The sequence below is a fragment of the Convolutriloba macropyga genome, chromosome 8, assembly GCF_964194025.1.
Source record: "Convolutriloba macropyga chromosome 8, txConMacr16.3, whole genome shotgun sequence".
NCBI classification, from domain to species: domain Eukaryota; kingdom Metazoa; phylum Xenacoelomorpha; order Acoela; family Convolutidae; genus Convolutriloba; species Convolutriloba macropyga.
This window is the reverse complement of record NC_134475.1, coordinates 1,603,916-1,630,041: the sequence shown is the minus strand read 5'-3', so window position 1 is coordinate 1,630,041 and position 26,126 is coordinate 1,603,916. Positions and strand designations below refer to the sequence as shown.

Here is a 26,126-nt window from a genome sequence, read left to right as displayed (position 1 = left end):
GGCAATCTATTTCACTTTTGTTTTTAATGTTTTTTCAAATTTTTGGATCGGATTTTTTTTTCTAAATGGTTTTTCCAATCCATTCATAGTTCATTCTAGGCCTAGTTTTTTGTTAGAATCAAATTTAACTTCCTAGCGGCATTTTGACATTGATAGAGCGAAAAACAGGAAGTGGAGCGAAAAAGCGAGTGGTTTTGCGACGTGAATTTTTTATTCTAATTTTAAAGTAGAGTGAGAAAATGGTGTTTTAACAAAAATTCGTTTTCTAGCTAGTGGTTTTTTGTTCACATGTGGCAATTTTACTTTGATTTTTACTGTTTTTTCGACGTTTTTGGATCGGATTTTTTTCTAAATGGTTTTTCCAATCCATTCATAGTTCATTCTAGGCCTAGTTTTTTTGTTTGAACCAAATTTCCATTTTTCGCTAGTGGTTTTTTGTTCACACGCTGCATTTTGACATTGATTTTCTGTTTTTTTATTCTAGCGGTGTTTTGATATTGATTTTCTGTTTTTTAACAGCCGCGTCAGTAATTCCAGGCGGCTATTATTGCGCTCCTAATTTTTATTTACTTCGTCTAACAGATTTGTGTTTAGTCTTACCCTGACTTTTTCAATTAATTAAGTGACTTCTACTGCTTTGCAGGTAACATGTGTGCGTGACGTCATTTCTGCTTTTAGGTCGATTGCGTGACTTACCTCACTCAAATAATTACTTCTGAACTCACTTATGGAACTTTATTTTATGAACATTTACTAGTTAAAGATTAATAGTTTGCATCTAAGTAGTGCCAAACTTATATGCCCTAATTCTTGAGTATTAGTTTCGAAAATCGATGTTGGAAAAGCTTTTTTAGGGCTTTTTCTTATAGACCGTATGTGTATCATAAAAATGACAGTACGTATCTAACCCAAAAAATCTAGTGGTCTACTAAAGGACTTTGGGTCAATCTCTCTATCTTGTTTTATTAGTTGTTTCAATTCATGGAAGGCCACAAGCGTCTTTCGCGGCTATTTTCCGGAAATCTGCCGGCTATGTTTTTGTTTTTCGATCTGATTTGTTTTTTCGAAATGATTTTCCCAACTCACTCATAGTCCGCTCTAAGTCTAGTTTTTTTGTTTAGTTAAATAAAATTCTTTGTACTTCAGGACTTGTCCTGCTGTTTTTTTAATTCGCTTTACCTTTTTATCACGTTTTTCATTTTACATACGTCACCATTTTCACGTTTGACTTCTCACTTACCTCACTCACTGTTTCAACTGAGTGGATTCTAAATTCTTTCACGCATTGAATTGCGCAATGTGGTGAATTAGGTCAATGTCAAAAGTGCAAATTCAAAAGAAACGAGATAAACCGATAAAGCCCGGTCATTAAGTCATAGTGCATTAGTATATCAAAATTCATCAGAGCGATTGCTAGCTGACATTAGTATTAAGCTTTATAACCTTCAGTTTAGAAGCTGAAGTAATTATAGGTTTGGAACTGAAACTGCAGACTGAAGTAGAACAAATTTTTTGAAACTTAGGAAAATTTTTTGTCAATTTCAATCTCTTTTTCTGTTTCAATCCCGATTTGCGTCAACGGCGGCTATTTTCCGGCAATCTGCCGGCTATGTTTATAATCATCATAAAACACAATCCAAATTTTTATTCTCAATGGAAAGATATTTAACAAAATACGTTTTTTTACTGAAAAACTAGGGGGACACCATAATCATCTAGAAGAACACAGAAAACGAAGTTCTGACCCTCCACATATTATTTAGATTTACTTTAAATTGCTCTCGTAAAAATTTTGAGACAATTATTGTAAACATGTTGGTCTTTTTTATACAAAAATGTTGCTTAACTGTTCTGGCGCTTTTGGATCGGATTTTTTTTTCTAAATGGTTTTTCCAATCCATTCATAGTTCATTCTAGGCCTAGTTTTTTGTTAGAATCAAATTTAACTTCCTAGCGGCATTTTGACATTGATAGAGCGAAAAACAGGAAGTGGAGCGAAAAAGCGAGTGGTTTTGCGACGTGAATTTTTTATTCTAATTTTAAAGTAGAGTGAGAAAATGGTGTTTTAACAAAAATTCGTTTTCTAGCTAGTGGTTTTTTGTTCACATGTGGCAATTTCACTTTGATTTTTACTGTTTTTTCGACGTTTTTGGATCGGATTTTTTTCTAAATGGTTTTTCCAATCCATTCATAGTTCATTCTAGGCCTAGTTTTTTTGTTTGAACCAAATTTCCATTTTTCGCTAGTGGTTTTTTGTTCACACGCTGCATTTTGACATTGATTTTCTGTTTTTTTATTCTAGCGGTGTTTTGATATTGATTTTCTGTTTTTTAACAGCCGCGTCAGTAATTCCAGGCGGCTATTATTGCGCTCCTAATTTTTATTTACTTCGTCTAACAGATTTGTGTTTAGTCTTACCCTGACTTTTTCAATTAATTAAGTGACTTCTACTGCTTTGCAGGTAACATGTGTGCGTGACGTCATTTCTGCTTTTAGGTCGATTGCGTGACTTACCTCACTCAAATAATTACTTCTGAACTCACTTATGGAACTTTATTTTATGAACATTTACTAGTTAAAGATTAATAGTTTGCATCTAAGTAGTGCCAAACTTATATGCCCTAATTCTTGAGTATTAGTTTCGAAAATCGATGTTGGAAAAGCTTTTTTAGGGCTTTTTCTTATAGACCGTATGTGTATCATAAAAATGACAGTACGTATCTAACCCAAAAAATCTAGTGGTCTACTAAAGGACTTTGGGTCAATCTCTCTATCTTGTTTTATTAGTTGTTTCAATTCATGGAAGGCCACAAGCGTCTTTCGCGGCTATTTTCCGGAAATCTGCCGGCTATGTTTTTGTTTTTCGATCTGATTTGTTTTTTCGAAATGATTTTCCCAACTCACTCATAGTCCGCTCTAAGTCTAGTTTTTTTGTTTAGTTAAATAAAATTCTTTGTACTTCAGGACTTGTCCTGCTGTTTTTTTAATTCGCTTTACCTTTTTATCACGTTTTTCATTTTACATACGTCACCATTTTCACGTTTGACTTCTCACTTACCTCACTCACTGTTTCAACTGAGTGGATTCTAAATTCTTTCACGCATTGAATTGCGCAATGTGGTGAATTAGGTCAATGTCAAAAGTGCAAATTCAAAAGAAACGAGATAAACCGATAAAGCCCGGTCATTAAGTCATAGTGCATTAGTATATCAAAATTCATCAGAGCGATTGCTAGCTGACATTAGTATTAAGCTTTATAACCTTCAGTTTAGAAGCTGAAGTAATTATAGGTTTGGAACTGAAACTGCAGACTGAAGTAGAACAAATTTTTTGAAACTTAGGAAAATTTTTTGTCAATTTCAATCTCTTTTTCTGTTTCAATCCCGATTTGCGTCAACGGCGGCTATTTTCCGGCAATCTGCCGGCTATGTTTATAATCATCATAAAACACAATCCAAATTTTTATTCTCAATGGAAAGATATTTAACAAAATACGTTTTTTTACTGAAAAACTAGGGGGACACCATAATCATCTAGAAGAACACAGAAAACGAAGTTCTGACCCTCCACATATTATTTAGATTTACTTTAAATTGCTCTCGTAAAAATTTTGAGACAATTATTGTAAACATGTTGGTCTTTTTTATACAAAAATGTTGCTTAACTGTTCTGGCGCTTTTGGATCGGATTTTTTTTTCTAAATGGTTTTTCCAATCCATTCATAGTTCATTCTAGGCCTAGTTTTTTGTTAGAATCAAATTTAACTTCCTAGCGGCATTTTGACATTGATAGAGCGAAAAACAGGAAGTGGAGCGAAAAAGCGAGTGGTTTTGCGACGTGAATTTTTTATTCTAATTTTAAAGTAGAGTGAGAAAATGGTGTTTTAACAAAAATTCGTTTTCTAGCTAGTGGTTTTTTGTTTACATGTGGCAATTTCACTTTGATTTTTACTGTTTTTTCGACGTTTTTGGATCGGATTTTTTTCTAAATGGTTTTTCCAATCCATTCATAGTTCATTCTAGGCCTAGTTTTTTTGTTTGAACCAAATTTCCATTTCTCGCTAGTGGTTTTTTGTTCACACGCTGCATTTTGACATTGATTTTCTGTTTTTTTATTCTAGCGGTGTTTTGATATTGATTTTCTGTTTTTTAATAGCCGCGTCAGCAATTCCAGGCGGCTATTTTTGCGCTCCTAATTTTTATTTACTTCGTCTAACAGATTTGTGTTTAGTCTTACCCTGACTTTTTCAATTAATTAAGTGCCTTCTACTGCTTTGCAGGTAACATGTGTGCGTGACGTCATTTCTGCTTTTAGGTCGATTGCGTGACTTACCTCACTCAAATAATTACTTCTGAACTCACTTATGGAACTTTATTTTATGAACATTTACTAGTTAAAGATTAATAGTTTGCATCTAAGTAGTGCCAAACTTATATGCCCTAATTCTTGAGTATTAGTTTCGAAAATCGATGTTGGAAAAGCTTTTTTAGGGCTTTTTCTTATAGACCGTATGTGTATCATAAAAATGACAGTACGTATCTAACCCAAAAAATCGAGTGGTCTACTAAAGGACTTTGGGTCAATCTGTCTATCTTGTTTTATTAGTTGTTTCAATTCATGGAAGGCCACAAGCGTCTTTCGCGGCTATTTTCCGGAAATCTGCCGGCTATGTTTTTGTTTTTCGATCTGATTTGTTTTTTCGAAATGATTCTCCCAACTCACTCATAGTCCGCTCTAAGTCTAGTTTTTTTGTTTAGTTAAATAAAATTCTTTGTACTTCAGGACTTGTCCTGCTGTTTTTTTAATTCGCTTTACCTTTTTATCACGTTTTTCATTTTACATACGTCACCATTTTCACGTTTGACTTCTCACTTACCTCACTCACTGTTTCAACTGAGTGGATTCTAAATTCTTTCACGCATTGAATTGCGCAATGTGGTGAATTAGGTCAATGTCAAAAGTGCAAATTCAAAAGAAACGAGATAAACCGATAAAGCCCGGTCATTAAGTCATAGTGCATTAGTATATCAAAATTATCAGAGCGATTGCTAGCTGACATTAGTATTAAGCTTTATAACCTTCAGTTTAGAAGCTGAAGTAATTATAGGTTTGGAACTGAAACTGCAGACTGAAGTAGAACAAATTTTTTGAAACTTAGGAAAATTTTTTGTCAATTTCAATCTCTTTTTCTGTTTCAATCCCGATTTGCGTCAACGGCGGCTATTTTCCGGCAATCTGCCGGCTATGTTTATAATCATCATAAAACACAATCCAAATTTTTATTCTCAATGGAAAGATATTTAACAAAATACGTTTTTTTACTGAAAAACTAGGGGGACACCATAATCATCTAGAAGAACACAGAAAACGAAGTTCTGACCCTCCACATATTATTTAGATTTACTTTAAATTGCTCTCGTACAAATTTTGAGACAATTATTGTAAACATGTTGGTCTTTTTTATACAAAAATGTTGCTTAACTGTTCTGGCGCTTTTGTTCGAGAGCATTCTTTGACTTCGTGCATTACGTTTTTCCACTTTAGTTCTTCATTTTTGAGTAATCTCAATTGCTCTCATTGTCTGTCGCTAACATAAAAGCGATTTTGAGTGGTTGAGGATCAAAGCCATTGTAGCTTTGTGGTGAGGATGTCAGACTGCTATCGTGGAGGTCGCTATCCTGGAGGTCGCGGATTCGAACTCCTGAGGTCGGGCTGCCTTAAAAAAATGTTCTATGCTACACCCTTAAATTATCTTGCCCCTGCCTGTCGTTCGCTTGACGGCAACTCATCTGACGTTAGTCGGTTTTTGTGTTGAATAGGGAATCAGCTTACCACCTTAAACTAATTCAAATTTTTACAAACACAAATTCACACAGAAACACAGTTTCAGCTGCATTCCCTATCAATAAATATGCTAGTGTAATAGAAGCGAATTGATGGAGCAAGATTCTAGCAGTTTCCCATATTTTAGCAATTTCCTGAAGAACCGTTGAGTTTTATTTAAACAAGGAGGCTCGGTAATGTGCGTTTGCACATAATGTTACCACCCCGCTCATCCGCATTTTTGATTTAATAGTCTACCAAATGGGGAAAAGATAGAAAACTTTCAAGAATTTACATATTTTTAACAGATCTCAAGATAATTGAAGTTGAGAAAACATTAAAGAAAACCATCTTTTTTTAAGTTGGTTAAAACCATTAGGTATCAACGTAAATCATTAGAAGGGTTCATTTATACCTTTTGGTGTATATTTGATGAGGCCATTGAAACTTGTTGATTTATACCTCTTAAAGAAGCCAATTAGACCTTTCATTATCCAGATTATACCAGTCGACTACAAAAGGAACAAAAACTGGCTCAAAAAAATGAGGATGTCAGACTGCTATCGTGGAGGTCGCTATCCTGGAGGTCGCGGATTCGAACTCCTGAGGTCGGGCTGCCTTAAAAAAATGTTCTATGCTACACCCTTAAATTATCTTGCCCCTGCCTGTCGTTCGCTTGACGGCAACTCATCTGACGTTAGTCGGTTTTTGTGTTGAATAGGGAATCAGCTTACCACCGAAAACTAATTCAAATTTTTACAAACACAAATTCACACAGAAACACAGTTTCAGCTGCAGTAAGAACACCACGGACATGAAAGTGATAGACCTGTGGGAAAGACCGGTAGAGGTAGCCAACTAGCTGGACTTAATACTATCAGTCCAGCACGACCACACTTCACAGAATAATCCGCCTTGCCCCTGTGTTGATGATGCCGCTCCTAATCCGGGGACCGCATGGCATTCACCATGGCTTAGATGCAGAAAGGTCGCCGCTCCACAAGCAAGTTGTGGATAGGCAGTCACACTACTACTAACATATCTATTTTTATTAATAGCTGCTGACTAAATCAACGGCTATTATTTAGGCGTTCTTTAAATTCGCTTTACCTTTTGATCACGTTTTTGGTTTTACGTAAGTCTCGGTTTTCACGTTTGACTTCTGACTTACTTAACTCACTGTTTCAAATGAATGGATTTTTAAATTTTCACGCATTCAATTACGCAATTTGGTGAATACTGTCAAAGTAAAAAGATGAAAATCAAATGAACCTGATAAGCCGATAAAGCCCGGTCATTGTCATTGAGAATTTGGTTATCAAGGGTCATTTGTGTTTTCTAGCTGATATTGGGTTAAGCTTATTAGCGTTCATTTTAGAAGCTGAATGAAGTGTATATTTGAATCCAACTGAAACTGCACGTCAAATTAGAACAGTTTTTGACACTGAGAAAAAAAGTAAAATTCGGTTAATTTGTCTTTTTTAATAGCCGCACAGCGATAGCTGAGGCTATTATTGGCCTTCTCTTGTTTTTTTTTATTTCGTCGTCAAGATTTTTTTACGACCAAATGACGTCACAGCCACTTCAAAGCAGCTTTTTGTGTTCATTAGTTCATGCAATTTCAACTGAAGTGCGTGTGTGACGTCATTTTTCGCTCTTAGTGGAGCGTGTTTTTTTGTTCATTGGCGTGATTAAATTTTTGGTCACACTTGACTTACCTCTCTCAAAAATGACTTCCTCACTATGAAATTGACTTTTATTGACTTTAATTCAAAGAGAAAAGGTAAGGTGAATGTGTGCCACTCTAAATGAAGTTTACTTGAGAACAGCTAATAGAGGCAGCAATAACTTATACACATTCTTAATCAAAATATAACATTCTCAGCCTTCAATGAAAAGTCTAGTTTTTGGTCGGTTTTTTTACTGTTTTTGAGACTACAGATCTACGAAGCAATTGCGGCTATTTTCTGGCAAACTGCCAGCTATGTTTTTCCTCTGTTTCAATCCCGATGTGCATCAACGTCGGCTATTTTTGGGCAATCTGCCGGCTGTTTTTTGAACAAATGCAACTAGGGTACCAGTTGAAAACGCCAATAAGCGCCCGTATCCCGCCAAAAATTAGCTGCGAGTTGCAGCTCAAATATAACATCAATAAAACGACAGCTACAACAACAATAATTCATAGTTTTCTCTGTCTCAAAATTTTCATTTTCCAAATTTTTGAAAACTTCATTTTATGCCACAACAACCATCCTAAATTCAGGATTACATTCCCTAGCAATAAATATGCTAGTGTAATAGAAGCGAATTGATGGAGCAAGATTCTAGCAGTTTCCCATATTTTAGCAATTTCCTGAAGAACCGTTGAGTTTTATTTAAACAAGGAGGCTCGGTAATGTGCGTTTGCACATAATGTTACCACCCCGCTCATCCGCATTTTTGATTTAATGGTCTACCAAATGGGGAAAAGATAGAAAACTTTCAAGAATTTACATATTTTTAACAAACCTCAAGATAATTGAAGTAGAGAAAACATTAAAGAAAACTATCATTTTTTTAATTGGTTAAAACCATTAGGTATCAACGTAAATAATTAGAAGGGTTCATTTATACCTTTTGGTGTATATTTGATGAGGCCATTGAAACTTGTTGATTTATACCTCTTAAAGAAGCCAATTAGACCTTTCATTATCCAGATTATACCAGTCGACAAAAGGAACAAAAACTGGCTCAAAAAAATCAAACACTAGAGCAAAAATTCGGCTTTACAGCCTGTGTAACAATAATATATTCACTGGGAACATTATACATTCAATTGCGCAATCTCCCAATGCCAATGGGAAGTCTCCATCAGTTTGTTATAGTGGCAAGAAACAGAGAACAACCTCAAAAACTCGCAAATATCCGAAATATTTTAATTGAAAATGTGTATGGAAGCCAAGAAACTATTAGTTGATTTTGGCTTGCTAAAAAGAAGATACGGACTGTTTTTACAGAGACTAAGCTACCTATTGACAGAAAGATGATAAGAAGTGTTAATGCTGAAAAATCCACTGATTTTTTAAAAAATATTTTCAGTAGTCATGAAAACAATAAGCCTTCAAATATTAACAGATTGACTTCTAACTCCATAGGAATCCATTTCGGCTTGTTTTTGGTGATACTAAATTCTACGACTACAAGAAAGTTAAATGTGGACAGAACTTATAAAAATATTTTTCGAAACAACAGCATTGAATCCCTTAAAACTATGAGATTTGAAAAACATTGAAAGCCGTGATCAATCGACAGTGTTTTAATTCTGCACTGGGGTCTCATTTGACTATCATTCGGTCCTCTTTGTAAAGGATCTACGTAGAAAAAGACACAATAACATGGACCAGTACAGAAAATTGATAAAAACTTATGAAAACAATTGTCTAAGCACTATAAACATCAGTCCTGATGATTCCTATCCAAAATCAAACTATTATTGATGTCGAAATCAAAAAAACAGTAGGTTCACAAACCTCCTTGTTTTTAGATGTTTGTATCTGAAAGTCATTAAAACATTTAGCTATTAGATTATTGACTTTCGTCATATATACATTGGAAGAAAGCAATTGAGACTTTTCATGATCTAGAATATTTTGAATATTTTGACTGCAAAATGTTTTGGCATGTGAAATTTTTCATTATATCAAAAACAAAAATTTTCTATGGATACATATAGAATTGAATTAACGAAAAACAGCCAGTTTTCAAAATGGAATGAGACTTATGGAAAGGGGAAACAAAAATAGCGCTCTTTTGGAGTCTAAAAAGATTTTGTTAGAAGTTTTAAGGTGTTTACTTCTGGCAAATATAAACAAAGTGGGCTAAAAATTATACTTGGCGACTTTTTTGATGAAAAAATATCTGAACTTCAAGAAATTTAGCAAGAAAAACTCGAAACAAACCATTCAGCAACCCTCCTCTATCTTTTGAGTTAATACCAATAGCACTATTGTTGACAATTTTCACGAATTTTAGCAAAATTAACAGAAGTTTGGGCTAAATTTAGGGAAATTGTGAGCAAAGACAACGGAAATAGGCCTACTATTCACAAAATTTTCAATTCTATATTTTACGTTGGACGGGCTTTTTATGATACCACTCACAACTCTCTACAATGAATATATCGATCGGTGAAAATTGGAAAATTGACTTAACAGAAAAACCCGTTTGAGTATATAGTTCATCCTTCCCACTGAATTGGGGTCGGAATAAAAATAATCTGAAAACTTACGTCCATCTTTATTTGAAAACCTATTTTGAGATTTAAAAAAACTGTTAAAGCCAAAAATCAGTTTTCTTAAGACTCATAGCCTATCAAGTCAATTTAAAACTAAAATTGAATGAAAAGTTTTGGTCTTTTACCAATTTTAGAAGAAGCTTTTTAAAGGACAATAAAATAAAAGGAACATTTTTCTGGTAATGTCTGCTCAGTTTTAATATCTGATGTGCTCACTATTAAAAAATTGGTTTGAACAGTTTCCGAGATCGAATAAGAAGAAAAAGAAACAAAGTTTTGTAAGGTTATCTTGGTTCATTAGAGCGATTGCTAGCTCAAAGTAGTATTAAGCCTAATGGTCTGCAGTTAAGAAGCTGAATTTAGGATAATTTTAGAACCTAACTGAAGCTGCACACACTTAGGTCAATTATTGACAATTAGAAATCTTGATTTCTGTTTTCGTTTTCTGTTTGAATCGCGATGTGCTCTGAGTGGGTCAGCGGTGGATATTTGTCGGCAACTTGCCGACTGCGTTTTAGTATTGAGAAAATTGAACATTTCCTTCGAGTGGATATCAAACGAATTGTGGCGTTTATATAAACTTTCTCAAAATTCTTTTCATAATATTGAGTGTTAAAACATCCGTTTTTTTTTAATTCCAGCAAATTTGTTTCACTTTACCTACTTTTGCTGCTTTTTCGAAGTTTTCCATAATTTTCGTTTTTAATAGCCACACAGCTATAGCTGGGGCTATTATTGGCCTTCTCTTGGTTTTTTTTATTTCGTCGTCATGATTTTTGTTACGACCATATGACGTCACAGCCACATTTTGTTCATTCGTTCATGCAATTTCAACTGAATTGCATGTGTGACGTCATTTTTCGCTCTTAGTGGAGCGAGTTTGTTTGTTCATGCGCGTGATTAAATTTTTGGTCACACTTGGCTTGCCTCACTCTCAAAAATAACTTCCTCACTTTGAAATTGACTTTTATTTACTTTAATTCAAAGAGATAAGGTCATGTGGGTGTGTGTCACTCTAAATGAAGTTTATTTGAGATCCGCTAATAGAGGCAGCAATAACGTATACAGATTTTTAATCAAAATATAACAGATCAGCCTTCAATGAAAAGACGAGTTTTTTGTCTGTCTTTTTTACTGTTTTTTTAGACTGCCGATTTACGAATCTATTGCGGCTATTTTCTGGCAATCTGCCAGCTATGTTTAAAATTGTAGGCTAATTTTGTTCTCTTTAATCAAAGTGTTGTTAGACCACAGCTGGGCAATAAAGCAACCACAAATGGTCAGTGTGTATTGAAAAACCAATGTAAAAATTTTTGTGTTGCCCTTTATTTCCAATTGTTTTTAATAGCCGCAAAGCAATAGCTGGGGCTATTATTGGCCTTCTCTTTTTAGCGTGAAAAATGAAAGAAATACGTTAAGCTAAGAGCGCAGTAAGTATCCGAGCACATTTCTTCGATCTTTACTACGCTAAATGTAGAGACCACAAAGTTATTGAGAAGGCAAAATCAGGGTTGGAGGGGGCAGTTTGTGGAGCAGCCTCCCCAAACACGTTAGTTGGTTAGTAATAGCAGTTTTCATTACCTCAATGGGCAGTTTTAGGGGCCCTATTTTTTACTTGGTCAAACTAAATTTCGTTTTTCTTTAGATTAGTTCACAGCTTGTTCAGCATATGACGGGGGCGTGAAATCTTCTCTAGGTTAGTTTTACTCTTAGCTCATTCTGCTCAAAGTGCTTCTGAGCTGCAATCGCTCAGCAAAACAATCTGGAATAATCAGTCAGTATTGAAACAAAGTGAAAAATAGAAACGGAGAGACCCATAAAGGCCAACTTGAGATGCTACTTGAACTTTGTTCTCATTAGTTCTAGTTACATCTCTAATGGTTAATTGCTCTTGAACGAAGTTTTAAGCAATTTTTGTAAGTTTGTGTGTCTTTTTTATGCAAATCGGCCATTTTGTTTTTTTCTTCTAGAACTTCTTTGACTTCTTAATGGATGTCGTGTTAGTGCGGGTTGTCGTGGATCGGGAGGTCTATAGTTCATATCCCGGTGGGGGAAAGGTTTTTTGCAACCGTAAGGAAAAATGAATTTAGGCTACAGCCCCTGAATTAAATTGCCTCACCTGTTGTTCAAGTGCAATTCTTCCGACGTTTGTCGGTTTTTGTTTATTGGTAGAAACTAGCCACTGATCTTCTTGGGTAGAAAAAAAAGGAGCATCTTCTTGTCAACTACAAAATTATATCAAAATAGTTTGCACTTTTTGTACAAAAAAGAATCTTTTGCATCTTCTTGTCAACTACAAAAGTACATCAAAATAGTTTGCACTTTTCGTACAAACATTTTCTCCTTTTTTTCTTTTCTTTCAATCACGATCGTGGTTATAGGAATTAATGGCGGCTATTCTTGTGCAGTCTGCTGGGTATATTAAATGGCCACAAGCCATAGGTGGGAATATTTTTGTCCTTGTTTTGCTCCCTTGCAGCTCAGAGAATTTGAATTGTATTGGGAGCGCTGTGTTTCAAGATCTGTTCACAATTGCATGATTTTTGAAGTTAATTTCGACAGATGATTTCGGATACGCCGAAAGTGGCGGAGTGGTAGAGCTGCTGGTTTTTGTTGCGTGAACGTTTTTCCCTCTTATTTTAAAGTAGTGTGAAAACGGTGTTTGAACGAAAGTTCGCTTTCTGGATTGCGTTTTTAAATTTTACTGTTTTCGAGTTTATGGTTTTTTGCGAAATGGGTTTCCAAATCCAATCTTAATCTTGCCTAGTGCTTTGAATTAAAGTTCAGGGCTTGTACTGCTATGTTTTTTTAGTGTTGTGAAGCTGTCTTTTTTGGGACGCTGAAGATCTGTTCATTCGCACATTTTCATGATTTCTGAAATCAGTTTTCGGCGCAAATTTTTTTTACTCTAATTTTAAAGTTAAGGGAGTAAACAGTGTTTGAACAAAATTTCTCGCTTTTTTCACATGCGGCTTTTTGACTTCAATTTTTGTTTTTTGCGATTTTTAAAGGATTTTTCTTTAAATGGGTTGATTGTCCATTCTTGATCCATGGGTTGATAGACCCATTGATAGTCCATTCTTGATCTATTTTTATGTTTAGTCAATCAAAAATCTCTGATTTTTTTAGGACCTGTTCTGCTATGTTTTTCCATTGTCAACTGTTATGATACGACCATATGACATAATGAGCACTTTAAAATATTCTTTTTGTGCAGTCGCCATGCAATTTTGACTGAATCCAGTGCGTGACGTCATTTTTCCGTCTAAGTGGACCGAGTTTTTATTTATTCGCATGACCGAGTTTTTGGTCACAAAAGACTTGCCTCACTCTCAATAATGACTTCCTCTTTCTCAAATTTATTTTTTTTGTCAATGAGATAAGGTTAATTGAGTGTGTCAAAAAATAGTTTTAAAAAAATCGTTTTGGCAATACTTTAAAATTAGAGTGAAAAACGTTCATGCAACAAAAACCAATCGCTCTACCACTCCACAGCCTCTTGGTGTCACCGAAATGACCTGTGCGATTTAACTTCAAAAATCATGAGATTGTGAACAGATCCTAAAAAGACAGCGCCCCAATGCAATTCAAATTCTCTGAAATGCAAGGGAGCAAAACAAGGACAATAATATTCCCACCTGTGGCTTGCGGCCGTTTAATATACCCAGCAGACTGCTCGAAAATGGCTGCCATTGATTCCTATAATGTCGAAAAAAAGGGGAACATTTTGGTACAAAAAGTTTAAACTATTTTGGTGTAATTTTTAGTTGACAACGCTTTTTTCTACACGATAGAAGACAGTGGCTAGTATCAATACCAATAAGCATTAGAGATGTAACTAAAACTAATAAGAAAAACACTCGAGTAGCATCTCAAATTGGCCTTTATGTGTTTCTCCGTTTCTATTTTTGACTTTGTGTTTCGATACTGACTGATGATTCTAGATTGTTTTGCTGAGCGAATACAGCTCAAAAGCACTTTGAGCAGTATGAACTAAGAGTAAAACTAGCCTAGAGAAGATTGATGCCTACGCCATATGCTGAACAAGCTGTGAACTAAGCTAAAGAGAAACGAAATTTAGTTTGACGAAATAAAAAATAGGGCCCCTATAACTTCCCACTGAGATTATGAAAACTGCTATTAACTAACCAACTAACGTGTTTGGGGAGGCTGGTCCACAAACTGCCCCCTCCAACCCTGATTTTGCCTTCTCAATAACTTAGTGATCTCTACATTTAGCGAGTAGTAAGGCTCGAAGAAATGTGCTCAGATACTTACTGCGCTCTTGGCTTAATGCATTTCTTCCATTTTTCACGCTAAAAAAAATCAAATTGTCAGACGAAAAAAACCATCAGAAAAGTCGGTAGTAACAAAATGCATAAGAAAGACCAACAGTACTAATAGCAATCAGGGCAATCAAACATTCGACCTGCCAACTTAAATTAATTGACATAGCTTGCAGATCGCCAGAAAATGGCCGCAATAGCTTCGTAGATCTGCAGTTTCAAAAAAAAGAACAGTAAAAAAGACAGACCAAAAAACTTTTCATTGAAGGCTGAGATGTTAATTTTTGATTATGCATCTTTTATAAGTTAATGCTGCCTCTTTCAGCTGCTCTCAAGATTCTTTCACTTTTTTCGGCTTTTTCATGTAAAAGAGATGCCAATTTAGCCAATTAGAGAGTTAATTTGAATCGTGCTGGAGCAAAAATGGGAGCAAAAAAGTGAAATGGTTTGAAGCGTGATTTTTTTTCTGATTACTTTTAACGAAATTGATGTGAGATATTGAATGAGAAATTTGTTTGAACATCATTTCGGTTTTGAGAACGTTTTTTTACGTGTGATTGCTTGAGTTCTATTTTTGCTCCTCTTTTCTCCAATTTTTGCTCTAGATTTTCTCAAAAAGTCACTCTTAATAATGCATAGCTTTTTTCTGAATTGGTCAAAGGACAATTGATGGCTTAAATGACTTAGGCACTGTTTGTTTTTAATAAAATATCAGGGTTTTTAGATTTTGCCAGTTTAGTTATTTTTTTCACTTGTTTTTTTTTGTGTCATTTATGAATGGTCACATTGGCACAATAGTGAAGCATAATACAAACTATGTTGTAGTTTCAATTGTTATCTGAATGTTCTAATTACTTTATAACTTTTTTTTGAAAAATTTGAATGATTCGTTCTTTTCTGTTTTGTGATTCGTTTTATTTTGTGACTTAGTCTCCTTAATGACAGTTTTCATCGGTTGGGAAGCCTAAATGAATCTAATTAATGACTTGAATTCATAGCGGGGGTGTTTAACGACTTGAATTCATGAGTTTTAAACTATTTATTTTCCTATTCCGTGTTTTTTAGTCTTGCCTTCTTTGTTGCTTTTCTTTTGGTGTTGTCGCGTTGTCTCATAAATAACAATTCTCCTTGGCCTTTTAATGCGGCTATCGCTTTTTTGACTTGGATACTAATTGATTTTAAAAGATTTTTGTGACTTTTTTAGTCTTGCCTTCATATGTTCCTTTATTTTCTTTTTTCACCTAATAGTTTTAATTCTAAAGTTCTTTTTGATGATGTTGTTAAGTAGTATGTAGTTTGTCTGCTTATTCTTACTTTGACGCCCTTACTTTCAAAAAATTCTGATTTTTGCCGAAGTTCGTTGTGTGTACTCATTCTAAAGACGCGTGGTTTTAAAATTTATATAAAGTATTTTTCTTATTGGTTGTTTTTTTGAAGACCGAAATTTTTAAATTGGTTTTAAGATGTTTTGTTTGTTTTTGCGTGTATAGGATCACTGCTTTATTGAAGGTCGTATTTTGATGTTTGAAAAATATTATAGGAAGACACTAGAAAGTAAGAGTGCTCGTGACTAAGTTATGTGCCTGTCAGTTTTGTTCCAATAAGCATAGTCAGAACTCTTGACGATATCTATCGTCATAGATGTCATCATATTGACCTATAGAACAGCATTTAATGTTCCTATGAGCTGAAATGTATTCACTGTGTGACCAAAGGTATCGGAGCGGGTACTAAAATTGAGGCTTCTTCACGATTGTTTGTGTAGATGGCTGGAAGCGGAATTGATGGACCCCCAGGAATTGATGTGAGTGGCGGAAGGTTGCACCGATTTGGATCCAGTGACTCAGACATGGAATTGCTCTCTGCTGGTGGGAGAAAAAGTGGTCTAGACCCCAACAATACTGGTGCGGGCGATGGAAGTTTCCCTTTGATAGGCTAGTATAGGGCTTAAATGTTCATATAATGAAAATTAATTATACAATATAGCCCCCCCTTGTGTAGCCCCGCACCACCACCCCATGCGCCCCGCCCCGCTCACACCCCGCACCTTTAATAATTAAGCTAAAGCTATCTCACTAAAACGTAGCTAGCTACTGACAAAGACAGTCGGTTGACAAAAATTTGCCCGACGTTAGTCGATTATGTTTAATAGCTCTAAATTCTGGATATGTGAAATTTCTGGTGGATATGTGAAAATTCCTTGTGACTTTAAATAGTGTCTGTCTATGATTTTTTTAATCTGTCGCATTTGTAGGTTTTGAAGCTCGTTAGCCGTGTAAAAGAAAGAAAAATGGTGGAAACGTTTTTGAGAGATCTTAATTTTAAACTATAGAATTGCTTGCAAACTGTTGCTAACCTTCAAAGCTAATAATTGAGTCCTTGTTGTCGCTAGAATAAGATCTTTCATGTTCTATTGATATCGATTTTAAAAATTCTCATTCTAAAAGTGCAGAAAATTTTTGTGAAAACTGATTGTCCGTAGTTTTCTGGAAGGAGTCGTTCCCTATTTTTAACTTTCTCACAACTTTTTAACCATTAGATAGATATTTTTTTACAGAGCCAAGGTCTCTTAATTATTGAAATCTTGTTTTAAATGACTAATTGAATAAAATAGACATTGTTTTACAGAATGAAAAGGTCAGAGAAGTGAAAAACTTCAAAAAGTTGTACCCTGGGTTTTTTGAGAAAAAACTTCTTCGTTGAGTTATTAAGTTTTTCGTGAAATTTTCAAATTCCTCTCTAAAGATCGATTCTGCAAGGGCTTCCCAATGGTACCACACTTTTGCACCTCACTGCAAAAGGTATTCATCGGCCAAAATTGGCTTAACAAAAAAAGTTGGGCTTGTGTAAATTTGGAGGTTTGGAGCAATGTGTGCACAATTTCCTTGTTTTAATCATTGTTTGATTGCTCCAGAACGCCGTTTGAAGCTATTATTGTTAGTGTGGGACCGTTTTCTTCTAGAACATTCTTTCGATTTTACTTCTCGAGTGACTTTGCGCTTGAGATCAAGTTGCTAAAAATGCGAGTGTGGGAGATGACCCTGCATAGCCCATGTATCCTAGTGGTTACTGTAAATGCATCAGATGACTCGCATCCGGGAGGGGCGCGGATTCGAGCCCCTCCCGGATGCGAGTCATCTGATGCATGACAATAATTAAGCACAAGATGTCAATAATTAAGCACAAGATTTCAATAAGTAAGAGACCTTCGAGAGCGATTCGTCCAATGTTTGTCGATCCATGTTTGTTTTTTGCCTCCTGAAAATAGCTGCGAGAGTTCCCGACTGTGGTTAATGTTTCGCTGTGTTTCAACATTTATCATTTTTGTTTGCCTTTTTTCCTTCGAACAATTCCAAGTTTTTAATTGCTGTGTTGCTGTTTCATTTAAAGTAATGAAGTTCTATGTGCCCCATTTGTTCCCTTTGATCTTTTCATTCAATAATCTGATTATAAATTAGTACTCAATATTAAAAGCATGTTTTCTCATTCAGCTGATAATTTATTGGTTGTTATAGTTTCATATCAAGTCCTTTTGAGGCAGACGACAAATGCTCTAGTTAAATATTATGCTAAATAATCGTTCTGGTGGTGTCAACATTAGGACAAAATATTGGGTATTTTGTCACATTGCCTATTTTGGCATTGGGTATTTAGTCCTGAAACCGTTGCTTTTTTTGTAACTTTTTCAGATGCAAAGATCAAAAAATTTTGTAGATAAATTTTTTCCATGGTTACTGTTCGTTTGAATCTCCTTTTTATTTTGCAATTTGTGAGGATGGAAACCTGAACTGAAACACCCATATGTTTATTCCGCTTTTTTACTATACGTGACGTCATTTGTTACACATCAGAATTTTATCTCAATTGCGTGACCAGTTTTTCATAAATAACTTCTCACATTTCAAAGGAATTTTAACGCTGATTTATTGTCGCCTAGTGTTACTCTTAATCCTTCCAATGTGAATGAATGACACTGTTTTGTGAATAAACGTTGTTTATAGCTAGGAATATTACTGAATTGAAATAACCAATTCAAATTGTTTAAAGCTCTTTCTGTGTTTAATAGCCGCCCTCATCTTCTCAGCCGGCTATTATAGCGCTCCTATTTTTTTTACTTCGTCGAACTTTTTTAATAGCCGCACAGCGATAGCTGGGGCTATTATTGGCCTTCTCTTGGTTTTTTTTATTTCGTCATGATTTTTGTTACGACCATATGACGTCACAGCCACTTTTTGTTCATTCGTTCATGCAATTTCAACTGAAGTGCATGTGTGACGTCATTTTTCGCTCTTAGTGGAGCGAGTTTTTTGTTCATGCGCGTGATTAAATTTTCGGTCACACTTAACTTACCTCACTCTCAAAAATGACTTCCTCAATTTGAAATTGACTTTTATTTACTTTAACTCAAAGAGATAAGGCCAAATGGGTGTGTGTCACTCTAAATGAAGGTAATTTGAGATCCGCTAATAGAGGCAGCAATAACTTATACAGATTTTTAATCAAAATATAACAGATCAGCCTTCAATGAAAAGACAATTTTTTTGGTCTGTCTTTTCTACTGTTTTTTTAGACTGCCGATCTACGAATCTATTGCGGCTGTTTTCTGGCAATCTGCCAGCTATGTTTTTGCTTTACCGTTTTGCCGCTTTTTCGGCATTTTGCGTGAAATTCTCTAGGCTAGTGTCTCTCTTTTCTCATTCTGCTAATAGTGATTTTGAACATCAGTTGCTCAGCAAAGCAATTCAAAATGAACAGAATCAGTATCAAAAAACGAAATGAGAAATAGAGACGGGATAAACCCATAAAGCCCAAGTTTAGATATCCTCTATTTGAGCGTCGTTCCTATAATTCTTAGTTGCCATCTCTTATGCTTATTGGTATTGATAGTGGTCCCTGTAGCCTCTCTAAGAAACAGAAGTATGTTCAATTACGAAATGCCATCAAAAAGCCGCCCTCATCTTCTCAGCCGGCTATTATTGCGCTCCTATTTTTTTTTACTTCGTCGAACTTTTTTTCGCTTTACCATTTTGCTGCTTTTTCGACATTCTGCGGGAAACCTTTTTGACTTCTTTAGGCTAGTTTCTCTCCTCTCTCATTCTGCTAATAGTGATTTTGAACATCAGTTGCTCAGCAAAGCAATTCAAAATGAACAGAGTCAGTATAAAAAATTGAAGTCAGAAATAGAAACGGGATAAACCCATAAAGCCCAAGTTTAGATATCCTCTATTTGAGCGTCGTTCCTATAAGTCTTAGTTGCCATCTCTTATGATTATTGGTATTGATAGTGGTCCCTGTAGCCTCTCTCTAAGAAACAGAAGTATGTTCAATTACGAAATGCCATCAAAAAGCCGCCCTCATCTTCTCAGCCGGCTATTATAGCGCTCCTATTTTTTTTTACTTCGTCGAACTTTTTTTCGCTTTACCATTTTGCTGCTTTTTCGACATTCTGCGGGAAATCTTTTTGACTTCTTTAGGCTAGTTTCTCTCCTCTCTCATTCTGCTAATAGTGATTTTGAACATCAGTTGCTCAGCAAAGCAATTCAAAATGAACAGAGTCAGTATAAAAAATTGAAGTCAGAGATAGAAACGGGATAAACCCATAATGCCCAAGTTTAGATATCCTCTATTTGAGCGTCGTTCCTATAAGTCTTAGTTGCCATCTCTTATGATTATTGATATTGATAGTGGTCCCTGTAGTCTCTCTCTAAGCAACAGAAGTATGTTCATTTACGAAATTTCATCAAAATAAATCGGAATTAAAAAATGTTTTTGTACAAAAATTTTTTTTTCAATACCTTCTATTCTTTGAATCCCAACCATGCTTATTGGAATCAACGGCGGCTATTTTCCGGCAATATGCTGGGTATGTTTCTATACGGCAAATAGCCTGGTTCGACATTCTACAGGATATTTTTAAAACATCCTTACTGAAATGTTTAAAAGGTCAGGTTTCGAGAAAGATTTTGATTTAAAAAACAGAAAACCAGCAGTGGACGACTTAGAATCAAACTAAAGAAAAAAACAATTCGTTGCCCTAAAAGAGAGTTACCATAGTTTGCAGGAAGAGATTTTGGGTTGTAAAAACTATTCTCAGCATTGGGAAAGGAAATATGCATATTTATATCTATTTTACATGATCACATTATTTGTTTTATATACCGTTGCTTGTCTTCTGACAGTTGATTGCTTTACAGATGCAAAGTCGATGAGTGACTTCTTCTCCGAGATCGACGAATACGAGGAGGCGATGGCAGCCCAAATGATGTCTGAACATCTGCCGACGTCAGCAGAACAACAGAGGCTGGCTGAGACTACGACAACGTCCTCAGCTCGAAGTGAGGGGGATTCGAGCAGTAAACTGGTAGTGGAATCCTCGACTTCGGCTGTTGACGACAGTGATGAGACTGGTATTGGTGGCATGTTGTTTTGCCCTCCCTCTGTACCAGATGTCTTAAATTCAACCGGTGAGGAATTTCGTATAAACTTGACATCTAGCAAGTAAATAAACTTTGTTGAACTGGTTTGTATAATTTGGCTCTGATCACATTGTAAACATGTAAAAGCTGAAGTCATGCAGAAGTTAAAAAGTAGTTATAGCACGAGTTTTCAAGTTCTGAAAAAGGACAGTCAAATTTAAGAAGGAAAATATTTATAATTTAGCTTTGCTCATAAATTAATGATGTTTATGTTTTGATTCCTCATGTCATACTTGTACATATCGTGTAAAATTTTCTATCTCTGCTTCTTATTGTTCTCGAAGATTGTGGGTCTAAAACTAAAGTACTAAATGTTTAGGCCTGGAGAGTCTTCGACTTGGTGGGCGTCCCGGAGTTTGTCTGGATATTGAAGACATAGAAACAGATGAGTCGACAGCTGTGGCCACAGCAGACGGAACCAGGGACATTAGTAGTGCTGAGAGTGTATTCAGAGAGTTCTTGCAGGCACACAGTAACAACAACAACTCCACCATGGACTCCACAACTGCTCAACATGTGATGAGCTTGTCTGAAGGAATCACAGCTTCTGTTCTATTTGGTGACAATTGCCAGGTGAAAAGATAATTTATGAAAATGCTTCACGTTGCTCATTCCGCGATATAATTATAAAATTAGGTTTATAACAAATAAGGGATGAGTGGTCATAGGTTATGAATAGTCAATCATAAGTAATGAATAGTCAATCATAACTATACTCTTTGATTGAAACTGTTAAACTGCGATCAATGATGGAACAGGATAATTAGTCGAATCAAACTTCAATTCTTAAAATCTGTCTAGCAAACTGATACATAAAAACTATCTGTGCTGTTGACGATTTAACAAACGATGTGAAAACTAGTTATGTCTTAGGTATCGGGAGGAGCGGATGAAGACAACAGACAGGATACTCCAATGGAGATGAGAGAAGAGGAGGAAGACGCGGAAGTAGAGCAGGGTGATGAAAATGAAGATGACGATGATGATGATGATGACGATGAGTCAGAGCTACATGTCATGTCCTCTACTGCTACTACACCCTTGCAGGTTAGACAGTAGAGCTGCATTCTAGGAATATAAAATCATCCATAATTACGACTGCTCAATTAGGATTAAGCATAAGAATGTGATGTGGTTGATTAGGAGGCTGAAAGTACAAACAAATGTCGATCAGATACGTTTGGCATATCTTAGATTGGAAGCTCCACTTTTTCAAAATAAACTCGGCTAAAAAGATCTTGAGAAATAAGAAAAAAGAGAAATACGTATGAGAAACCAGTTTCGATAGCGGAACACCACGCTAAGCTTGCAAATAATGGAGCAAATAGGTGATGACAAATGATGGTTCGAATCCAGTTTTGATCTACTTAGAGTTGATACAGTGAAGGATAGTCAAAAGTGCTATTCAAGTTAATGATTTGGGATATGTCATTCGATTCCATATGCCTCAATGCCAATTTTTCACGCTATTTATCATTGAATCACTGACCATGGGAATATTGTGTTTCAACGTCCCCCTGGAAATTGAAATAGCGGGTGGGAAATAGTGTAAACTCTTGAGCCGAGTTTACACAATTAAAAACATGAAACAATCCAATTGAAGAAACAAGAGAAGTAGAGTGCTCTGCCTAGATAAAATAGTGCCAATTCACATGCGTCATCTCGTCCCCATTGCTCGCTGATACCTGACGGATACCAAAGAAAGCTGGAAACCTATAGTACTCCTGTCTCCAATAGCTGATAATTGAAAAATATTGCTAAATAATTTTTTTTGAGTACACTTAAACAGCATCAGCATGGCTTTACACCTGATGACTCAACAATGTTGGCCCTAAAAGACGTTTTAAAAATCATCAAAAATGTCTGAACTAAATTAAATCTTGTACTCCTTGTATCCCTGGATCTCACCACAGCTTTCCTGGTTTAAATTAGAGTTTCACTTATTACCAAGCGATATACTGGAAGCTTCCATGGCGAGCTGCACGGAATAGTAGGACGCTTCATTTTCATTAGGCAGGTTCTCTTACATGGATTGCAACAAAACTGTGAGTAAGGGAAAATTAAACACTGCGTCTTCTCCCAAGGCGAGTTCCTCTAGTCAATGCTCTCCAGTATCTACGCGAGTGAGCTACACATAGCTCCAAAGGGCGCTTCCTATGGAGACTCAAGTTTGGTTGAGTCTAGCTCAGAGGGCCAATTATAATCATACCTGAACCAACTGCAATTCCAGCTCAAAACCAGAACTTTTAGTGTCAACTGAAAATTTGGGGCAATTTTTCACCACCAAGAGTAAGTAGGCAAATTTTATTCTTCGTTTTTTCATCAACAGCACGCCAATGCAGTTGAATGGTAAAGTTAGGATTACGGGTCTTTTTTGACAACTTGCTTAATTTTGGAAAAACATCATTTACGAAAGTAAAGCTACAATAAAATAGTAAGTTGAAAAAAAATTAACTTCGAAGAGATTTACATGTTGACATACAATACAATTTCCTGAACTTTGTTTACCCCAATATGTTCCCGACAATCAGTAATACTAAATGGAACCAACTCCAAATTCAACAATATCATCGACCTACGCAATTAAACGCAGCATGCTGCCAGTAAAAGCTCACTTGATAATACTGGTGCAGCAATTCTTTATCGGTAGCTATCCGAGCCTCCGTACCAATCATGAATTTTCCCTAACAACAAACTCCCGTTCCCGGACACCTAGATTCATTTATACTTAAAGGGGGGGGGCGTGAAGTTGCGCACCGCCAACAAAAAATAATCGAGTAAAACATAAAATAGATATGCCTGAAAAATTCGTTCAAAGCACATTCCACATGCATTTGGGTAAGATAGGAGAACACTCAACAGAGGGCCACAGAAAAGGCCAGAATAGGACCAGACAATGGCACTTATTACCCGTATCCGACTGCCACAACTTATAACGGGATACTGTCTGTTCCTCTTCTCATTCTTCAGCCGTATATTGGCCGCTGTTGTTTGAACTGCTGTCCCAATTGTGACGAAGATTAACTTGAGACATACCAAAATATTAATCGCTGACAGTGCTAACGGATCTCTAGTGCTAACGGATCCACGGCCTGCTGCACCGACCAATTGAGGAGGACAAGTGGCAAGTGGTTAGAATAAATTATTATAAGTCCAACACAACCGCACTGCACGCAATAATGGACCCTTCCATGCGCCTTTTTCTCGGGGGGGGGGGGGGGGGGGGGGGTTCCCTCCCGTTCTCCCTAACCCATGGACCGCTTATCATCCATGACGGTGTGGATGCAGAGAGGTCGCGGCACCACAGACACTTGTGGAAAGGCAATCAATCACCTAATGACATCGCTAATTTTGATATCCCTTGTCCTAAAGTAAAACCACGTGGTTACGAGATGAGAACGGCCAAAGGAAAGGCAGCTAAGGTAGCAAACCAGCTGTCAAGCTGCTACAGTAACATTAGTTCGCCGTCCCTTGTAAATCTGGGACTGATGATGTGCTAGTTTGTCCTTATATTAGCACTGTTATCCTGCGATATGCTGACAAAAATTTATCATGTTGCTTTTATTTGGTTAGATATAGTAACTGATTAAATTTGAAACTGCGTGGAGAGCGTTCTATTCATCTTGGGATCAAATTTCTGCAGTAATGGGCTTTTGTTCTCCGTCTATATCAGTGGCGCGGCTGTGTAATCTGATTTGAGTGTCGAATTTGCGGTGTTGAGTTATCGCATGGTTTATTTATCTGAAGGAAATTGTCAATTCTGAGCACGGAGTCTCCGAAACGATCCGCATATATCCTGTGTGAGGGAATTTCTGGTGTAGGTTTGTCCCTGAAAGGGTCTGTAGTGAGTAGTGTTCTCGGCTGTTTCTTTTTTGCTGATTGAGCCATGTTATACGACAGGTGTTGGCTAATGTGAAGATAACAGACAGGTGTTGGAATCGTGCTGCTATTTAGGCATCCCCGGAAGTAAATGAAGACAATTGAGCTAATAATACGTCAGATTACCCCCAATGACATTTATGCACTTCAGTTACAATACATTTGCTCTCATTATTGCACATCATAATGTTACGAAAATATCGCACGCAATTGACGTAGTGTGGATAAAAGATTTGTGAGCTTTTAGCTAGTAAATCCAAAAGGTCGAGATTTTTCATTTGCAATGGGAGAACTGCTTTAGGATACGTCGCTGCTGAACCAAGACACGGATAACAATGCCGATCATGGAGAGGATGGCGCTGATATGGACGATGAGGAGCGAGAGAGGGAGGAGAGGAGGAGAATGCACAGGATGATGGCCGAGAGTGAGAGCGAGAGAGAGGAACAGTTGAGAATGCGACATTCATCGCGTAGTGTAGTTGATGAAGACATAATGCCACCTGTACGTATTATCTCGCGAGAAACCCAGAAATTCTGCTTACTTTTTAATAGCCGCGTCAGCAATTCCAGGCGGCTATTATTGCGCTATTTTTTGCATAGCTGCGAAGCTGTAAGCTGAGCGTAGCTATATTGCGGTGCTCTTGGTTTTTTATTACGACTCGAAGAGGAGTATTGGTTTTCTTAAGGTTTTTTTTTTACCGGAAGTACTATTCGTTCAGACGCTGTTTTGACCTAAAAGTGAAAGTGAGTAAAATTGCCGTGTGAACTAATTTTTTCTGAGCGAGCGAAGTTTTTTGATCATGCGCCGCGTTTAGTGAATGACTTTTTGACTTTGAAAAGTAGTTTTTGACTGAATGGCACATGTAGATAACCGTTTTTAGCCGTTTTTTCGTCTAAGTGGCCCAGTTTTTTTGCTTGTAATTTGGCCCAGTTTTTTTGTGGAAATATTTTTTATTCGATGCTATATTGAAATGTCAACCTCGGAAATTGATAGCACAGTGTTTTGCAGAGCCTGAAGATGCGTTTCAAGTTCAAAATCGGCACATAATTCTTGATTTTTTAGTTATTTTTTTTGCTTTTTTCTATTAATTTCTTCATTTTCGGATCTTTAAACCGTCTTTTTGTCAAAAATCCGTTAATATGGCAACTTCCTTTTGATAATTCATATACTCAACGCCTCATTCTACCTCGATATAATTTGGTTTTATAAAATTGTACATATGAGAATCCGATTTTGGTAGATTTTTTCCGATTTTTCAATTTTTTTGTTTTGGTTTTAATTACTAGAAATAGTCTTTTTGTGCTACATGATGGAGTTTAATTTCGTTTCTATAAAAATTCAATCATTTTTTGGCGTTAAGTTTTTGAATAATAGTTGAAACTTTTTCA

General features: G+C 36.1%; 1 protein-coding gene across 2 annotated transcripts in view; it reads left to right on the top strand.

Moving 5' to 3' along the window:
• Positions 1–26,126, top strand: part of LOC142344373 (E3 ubiquitin-protein ligase HECTD1-like) — a 120,637-nt gene that overhangs the window by 36,477 nt on the left and 58,034 nt on the right. For both annotated transcript variants that reach the window (XM_075395971.1, XM_075395972.1), the window contains exons 18-22: positions 16,148–16,316; positions 20,577–20,846; positions 21,178–21,431; positions 21,732–21,905; positions 25,039–25,239. In XM_075395971.1, coding sequence (XP_075252086.1) covers positions 16,148–16,316; positions 20,577–20,846; positions 21,178–21,431; positions 21,732–21,905; positions 25,039–25,239 — 1,068 coding nt within the window. The remainder of the gene's footprint in view (positions 1–16,147; positions 16,317–20,576; positions 20,847–21,177; positions 21,432–21,731; positions 21,906–25,038; positions 25,240–26,126) is intronic.